Raw genomic sequence first — 7,906 nt, forward strand, 5'->3', positions numbered from 1 at the left:
TTACTTGTTCATTCGAATGTAGTCAGTCTGCGACTGATGTGCAAAAGGTCCCAACAAAAAACGACAACAAAGAAACATGCGGACTGGAGGCACCTCTACCTTTTGAGCCACAGACGCTCAGCACTGCCTTAGTTTTACCCTTTGATCCAAGTTTTTCAGCCTTTGGTTTTTTTTTTCTGCCTCTTCACAAACTCTCCTAATACAGCTGAACAGTTCAATAAAATATGTTTCTAAAAACATTTTAGGTGAGAATCAATCAATGCTGTAACAGAAACTTGGTTTATATTTGATCAGCACTGCCTAGTTTTACTGTTTGATCGGAGTGGTGGCTCTCACTCTCTCAATCCACCTCTATACTCTTTGTGTTGTCTAGGGGTGCAGATGCCTGATGATGCAGATGTGGGTGATTTGGCATTGATTCCTAAATGTCAATAGTCAATTATTTAAATGTTTATTATTAACATGATATTGACAGAACTAAAGAGGTGGAACTCAAACATGAGAGCAGAGCAGCACCCAGGCGGTCTACAGTGCAGGCACGAAAGAGTTAAATAATGAATTATTGTGAATACTTTTTACGCCATCATCCAGAGACTAACGTTACCAGAGTGGAGCAGCGATTAGCAGTAATGTAAACAAAAAAGATCGACTGACCAACCCACTCTGCAGCGAAAAAAAACCAACAACTCTATGCTCAGTCTGAGTCAGTCTTAAAAACACAACACATAACCCTCTCTCTACTGCTGGAGACATTAAAACAACACAGCGGAGCATTTCACCTCCCCATCATTTTGTTATTATCATACAGGCAGGACACTGTAACATGCTTTCATATGAATTAATTCATTAATTAATGCAGTTATCTTTTAAAATAAAAAGGCTGTGAACCATTTATTATTCAAGAGTATGTGAATTTCAAACTACAGTACCAGTCAAAAGTTTGGACACACTTTCCCATTAACTTCAATGAAACAGTGTGTCCAAACTTTTGACTGGCACTGTATATCAAGTGAAATATTACAGTATGCAAACACTGGACACTATGCCGGCAAAAAATATCCCACAAATATCCACGCAACTGGTTTAAAAGCAATGATATGGAAGCATTTTGGCCATAAGGTTAAAGGAAAAGTGGACCTGCAGTAAACTAATCTGTTTATTTAATTATTGATCTCTCCATATACAGTTAGCCATGTTTTAAAAATAACAAGTAGTCACATAGTAAGAAAAATAAATCACGTATACAGTATCTCACACCCCTCCCATTTTTGCAAATATTTCATTATATCTTTTCATGGGACAACACTATAGAAATGACACTTTGATATAACTTAAAGTAGTCAGTGTACAGCTTGTATAGTAGTATAGATTTACCTTCCTCTGAAAATTACTCAAAACACAGCCATCAACGCCTAAACAGCTGGCAACATAAGTGAGCACAATTTGGACAGTGAACATGTCCAAATTGTGCCTAAAGTGTCAATATTTTGTGTGCCAACCATTATTATCTAGCACTGCCTTAACCCTTTTGGGCATGGAATTCACCAGAGCTCACAGGTTGCTTCAGGAATCCTCTCCCACTCCTAGTAGATGACAACTGCCTTGCTGAGGAAGCTGAAGGTGAAGGTGATGGACTGGCCAAGTATGTATCCAGCCCTAAACTCACCTGTGCACCTGTGGGCCATCCTCAAGCTGAAGGTGGAGGAGCACAAGGTGTCTTCACATCCATCTGCTCCGTGATGTCATCGTGGAGGAGTGGGAGAGGATTCCTGAAGCAACCTGTGAGTTCTGGTGAATTCCATGCCCAAAAGGGTTAAGGCAGTGCTAGATAATAATGGTTAGCACACAAAATATTGACACTTTAGGCACAATTTGGACATGTTCACTGTGGGGTGTACTCACTTATGTTGCCAGCTCTTTAGATGTTGATGGCTGTGTTTTGAGTAATTTTCAGAGGAAGGTAAATCTATACTACTATACAAGCTGTACACTGACTACTTTAAGTTATATCAAAGTGTCATTTCTATAGTGTTGTCCCATGACAAGATATAATGAAATATTTGCAAAAATGGGAGAGGTGTACTCACTTATGTGAGATACTGTAGAAATAAAAAGAATGTGCAATGTGCATCGTTAATAGTTTTGTCATTGAATCGTTGCCCTCTGAATCATAATCGAATCAAATTGTGAGATGCCTGGAGATTCCCATCTCTAGTGTCGGGCATACGAAAATTTGAAAGTAGTCCTCTGATATTCCCTGGTAACTGAGTAGGGAGATCTGGGCACCGGCAAGATGGAGGGAAGTTAACCATAGTTACCATAATATCTACCATGAAAAACTCCCAATAGAGCTTCATGTTACGGCAAGGAATTGATCTGAAATCAGGGAGAACTTAACATCTGCAACCAATATTACGTATTTTCCTGATCTTAGCATGTAGCTACATGTAGCAGTGTACGTAATGTAAAGACTTGCAGTAGCTTGCCTGGAGCAGATAAAGAAATCTATCAAGAGTTGATGTCAGCTTGTCTTAAACCAGAAAAGAACAGTTGGAGTATCAACAACGGTCTGAAGCTGAGGTTCTGGCTTAAAGGGATTACTTTTACATTTGTTTAACTCATTATTTGAAACTTTGGTCACTTTTAATATGGACATCAAATATCATAATTATATACATAAAGAAAAAACATAAACGGGGCCTTTCAACTATTTTCACAGAGGACATACCCTGGTTGAGGTTCCGATATAGAAAGTGGCCTGTTTTCCTCCAACACCAAAGTAGGATATATCACTGTTGAGACTACGAGGGACAGGATCAGGCCGAACATAATCCTCTTGATTACTGCAGTGAAGGAAACAGGAAAAAACCCAGAAAAAAATTATTTTGGGTATTTAAAACTAAAAAGAAACAAGGCTGTAAGCACACCTTGGACAATTAAGGCTTATCTGATGCTAGAAACTAAAAAATGTAAAGCACACCAACCTTCCAAGTGACCCATTTTTCCTTGAAAATTTAGAGAGTCTGTACACTGCCCAGTTGTTGAGCTGTTTCGAGGTCATCCCGCATCCGTTATCTAGTACTATCACTGCATGTTTCCCAAGGCTTTCATCAAACATCTGGAAAACAGAGAAAAAAGGTCTGTTGCTATTGCAGATTTAGATAGACAAAGGCACAGATTGTTTAAACTCTCTGTGGACATTTCATTAACATCATATGCAAAAGTTGAAGGTGAAATATTTGGTTAGACAATCATATGCAACTGCAGAACCAACCATCCGTATCTCTATCAACCTCACTCCTGTGTTTTTAGCTGTGGCCGAAAGAGAGTTGTCAATCAGCTCAGCAAGTGCGTAAGCTGGAACAAAAAACACAAAGTAGTTCTGAGTGATGATATGCAGCTTAATTTCTCTGTCCATCTCAAGCAGACTATACTGATTATATGAGCACTTACACAATGGATTCTGGCCCTGACTAGCATAGTACTCATACGTGCCACTCCCAGTCAATGTATCATAATGAGGTTCAAATTTGATACGCTCCTCTGTAGCCGCTACCAGAGCCTGGTCCTCGTGTTCCAACAAGAGGAGGGTGCTGCCATCCTGAAGCTCCTCTACAATAAAAAAAAAAAAATCAACTATTTTAGCTGTCTTGTGTAAACTGATCCACAACACCCAAGTTTCAAGTCAAGAGACAGAAACACAGCAAATTCAAAACAAATTCAGAAAAACTTTTGGTTAGAGGTGACGCTATTGACAGTACAAATGAACCACAGTTTAAAATATATTTACTCAGTTTTCTTGTCTATAATTTACAGTGGCATAATGTTTACTTTTGAATTAACAAGGACTGATTTACTCACCAAATTTGTCAAAATCCAGGACTGTTCTGTCCGTCGTGGCCAGCACAAATGTTTCATGTGGACGGATTCCAAATTTCTGTGACAAAATGTCAATCATTAATATTTTGTGTCTGTCTTTATTAGAGCTAAAACAACTTTTATTAGTCAATCAAAAGACAATTATCTGACAAATATTTTGATTATTGATTTATTATTTCAATCATTTGTCAAGCAAAAATCCCAGCCATTCTCAGCTTCTCCAATGTTTGGATTTGCTGCTTTTGTCACTGTAATTTATTTCTTTTGGGGTTCAGACTGTTGTTTGGACAAAGCAAAACATCTGATGACATCATGGAAGCTGTGATCAACATTCTTTACTATTTTCTGACACAAAAATAAACAATAGCAACAATCTTGTCAGATGTTCCCTGCGTCCCTCTACTATTTAAAAGCATTAACTAAAGACATTTTACTATATATTTAAGATGGCAATGCCTTTAAAGTGTTTCCCAAAGAATTAAAATCTATGTGTGGCTGTAGCATTCTCACTGCACCTGGGGCCCTGCTGCTCTGTCTGTGGAGCAAATACAAACTGTTTTTCCTGTTGATAAATCAGTCATCATGTTATTTTAATTAGAAATGTCATAACATGCCATCTCTGTAGGGAGTGGTGTGCAACAACAACCTGCATGATGACATGCAAACTCACTCAAGGGAAGGGCATTCATGCCCCTGAGCACTGCCACAGTAACAGCTAAAGTCAGCCTCAACAATCCTGTATGAGTACTCATCCACCAAACTTCAACAGTTTTGTTTTCTTGAATTTTGGAGCCACTGGGGCCATGAGCTATTGAGAGGGACAAACTTAAAGGTCTCACATACCGCAGCTAGCTATCAACAGCTGTTCTTGAACACTCTGCTTCAATTTGTTAAGCAAGATTATTGACAATATTTTTCACATTTTCTTGAGTAACTTCTTGCTTTATGATGACTGTGTATGCTAGCCTGTCTTCAAAGGTGGAACAAGTATTCAAATTATTAACTTAAGTAAAATAAACAACATCACAGTATTAAAATACTCCATTAAAATGAAAAGTTCTGCATTTAAAATTTAACTTCCATAAAAGTACATTAGTATGAGCGACAAAATGTACTTTAAGTATCAGAAGTAAACCTACTCATAATGCTGAGCAGCTACTGTTGGTGATGTACTATTATATTATTGGAGCATTATTTTTTAAGTAATAAATATTGAGTTTACAAGATTGAGACAGATGCAAGGTCACACTGACCTTGACTTTGACCACCAAAATCTAATCAGTTTATCACAAGTTCAAGGGGATGTTTGTACCAAAACTGAAGAAATTCCCTCAAGGCGTCCTTGAGATATTGTGTTCAAAAGAATGGGATGGACGGACAACCCGAAAATATAATGCCTCCTGCTACAGCTATCACCAGCAGAAGCATGAAAAGTGTTGAACTGGGCAATAAAGCTGAAAGGTCCTAAAAACATAAGTGCATTAATGTTGCGCTCCAAGGGCTTTGCTGAGCCACATCATCCAAAAATATGCCAAAAAAGTCATTCCTGCACTGCAACAACATACAGAGCATTAGAATTAATGTTCTACATATAAGCTTTTACCACATTGAAAATATTCTGATATAACCTCTTTGTAATCACCAACATTTTGATTATAAACTCTGGTTGAATTTCATTTTTTTTTTAACCAATAATTGACTGCAACTACATTTATTTTGTAATTTAATTACGTAACTTTGATACTTGCAACTACACTGTTCAAAAAATTATGGGAACACTTAATAGTCACAGTATAACACCAAGTCAGTTAAACTTCAGGGATATTAATCTGTCCATTTAGGAAGCACAAGTGATTGTGAATCAGTTTCACCTGCTTTGTTGTAAATGAAAGCGACAACAGGTGCAATGGAGAGGCAAAAGCAAGACAACCTCCAAAAAGGAGATGGTTTTGCATGTGGTGGCCACTGGCCTTTACATGAAGGGAGCTGGACAGGGCCGCAGAAGGATATCAACCCAACAGCCTCTGTGTGAGGAGGAAAAGGAGGAGCACTGCCAGAGGCCTACAAAATGACCTCCAGCAGGCTACTGGTGTGCATGTTTCTGACCAAACTGTCAGAAACCGACTCCATGACTAGAGGACGTCCGGCCCTCATGCCACCCTCATGCCATGAGGGTGGCATGGGAACACTTAATAGTCACAGTATAACACCAAGTCAGTTAAACTTCATGCCCTCATGCCATGAGGGTGGCATGAGGATGGCATGAGGGCCGGAAGTCCTCTAGTGGGACCTGTGCTCACAGCCCAGCACCATGCAGCTCTATTGGCATTTGCCAGAGAAAACCAGAATTGACAGGTCCACCACTGGCGCCCCGTCCTCGTCACAGATGAGAGCAGGTTCACACTGAGCATATGTGACAGATGTGAAAGAGTCTGAAGACACCGTGGTGAATGTTATGCTGCCTGCAACATCCTCCAGCATGACCGATTTGGTGGTGGGTCAGTGATGGTCTGGGGAGGCATACCCTTGGAGGGTCACACAGACCTCCATGTCATAGCCAGCAGTACCCTGATTGTTGTTAGGTACCGGGATGAAACCCTCAGAACGACTGTCAGAGCTTACACTGGTACAGTGGGCCCTGGGTTCCTCCTGGTGCAGTGGGCTCTGGGTTCCTCCTGGTGCTGGACAGTGCCCAGCCTCATGTGGCCAGAGTGTGTAGGCAGTTCCTGGATGACAAAGGCATTGATGCCACTGACTGGCCCACTCGTTCCTCTGACCTAAATCCATTTGAGCACCTATGGGACATTATGTATCAGTGCATCTGATGCCACCAAGTACCACCACAGAATGTCCAGGAGCTCACTGATGCCCTGATCCAGGTGTGGGAGGAGATCCTCCAGGACACCATCCGCAAACATCAGGAGCATGTCCAGACATTGTCGTGAGTGCATATAATCAGTCCGGTACAATACCAGTATTGATTAACTACGCAATATCTACACTTCAAACAGTCAATAATGTGAAATCAGCCATTCAGTCTGTCTCTTTATTATATTTTGCTTCTTATAGGTGCTTCCTTATTATATTGCTCTTTGTTTTTTGCATATTGCTTTGTATTGTTGTCTGCTGATGCTTCCTGTTTGCACTCCCTCTGCTGCTGTAGTGATGCAAAATATATAGTGGCCCAAAACTCAGTCAAGGGCGTGACAGGAATATGTGTGCATAGCCAGCGGGTGACCTCCTGTCTGGGTATATTTTGGCAAGCCCTTAATTATTATTGAGCAGTGTGGTTACTCCACAACACTGTCCCCATCTTGTATCACCCCCTCAGAAGTAACGAACAGTCCCTTAACGTGGAAGGTTATCCACAGATTATCATAACAACTTCAGTACACACAACAAAAGTCATAACTTTTCCAAAAACTTTTTGAAGGAATTTTACTAATAACTGTTCCAGGCCTGGTAAACAAGACTGTTGGATGACTTCTTCCAGGTTTTCCCTAACCGTCGGAGCCCTGTGTCTGATTTATGTGAGTTAAACTTAAAATATGAGCCAAATTTATAAATGAAATTGAGACCATACATTTAAATTTAAGCACAAGTTGACAGTGTGTAAAATTAAAGATGCCAACACGTTTTAACCACCCAAGCAGCGAGTAAAAGTTGGCTAACATTACCTCTCGCACAAGCTGAAGGAAGTCATTGTAATCCAGACCACTGGCATCAAGTATAGCCTGCTCCTTCCTCTTTGAGCGACGGTCGAAAACATGTATCCTCCTGCGGACTCTTCCTCTCTCCATGGAGGCTGCTGGGAGACGCTGGGCCCCTCGGTTAGACATTTTTTCAACTTCAATGCATTCCTTAGTCACTCTGCTAGCTCAGCTACGCGTCCACTAAAGTTGGCAGCCGACTTCCTTCGTGTTATTCACGCGCTTTCGTTTCTCTGGTATGGAAACTGGTAAGGGACAGACCGTCTACTTCCGCCCACTGAAGAAAGCAGCTCACGGCTGAGTTTTCAACGCGCTTC

At 40.5% G+C, this 7,906-nt stretch overlaps 1 protein-coding gene across 1 annotated transcript in view; it reads right to left on the minus strand.

Annotated features, from left to right (window-relative positions):
* Nucleotides 1-7,719, minus strand: part of smchd1 (structural maintenance of chromosomes flexible hinge domain containing 1) — a 35,343-nt gene extending 27,624 nt beyond the window's left edge. The window contains exons 1-6 of the mRNA XM_049564801.1: nt 7,557-7,719; nt 3,862-3,937; nt 3,454-3,612; nt 3,275-3,357; nt 2,985-3,118; nt 2,729-2,843 (exon numbers count right to left, since the gene is read on the minus strand). Coding sequence (XP_049420758.1) covers nt 2,729-2,843; nt 2,985-3,118; nt 3,275-3,357; nt 3,454-3,612; nt 3,862-3,937; nt 7,557-7,718 — 729 coding nt within the window. The 5' untranslated portion in view covers nt 7,719. The remainder of the gene's footprint in view (nt 1-2,728; nt 2,844-2,984; nt 3,119-3,274; nt 3,358-3,453; nt 3,613-3,861; nt 3,938-7,556) is intronic.
* Between the last annotated feature and the right edge of the window lie 187 nt (nt 7,720-7,906).

This window comes from Epinephelus fuscoguttatus, linkage group LG21 (assembly GCF_011397635.1).
Source record: "Epinephelus fuscoguttatus linkage group LG21, E.fuscoguttatus.final_Chr_v1".
Lineage (NCBI taxonomy): Eukaryota > Metazoa > Chordata > Actinopteri > Perciformes > Serranidae > Epinephelus > Epinephelus fuscoguttatus.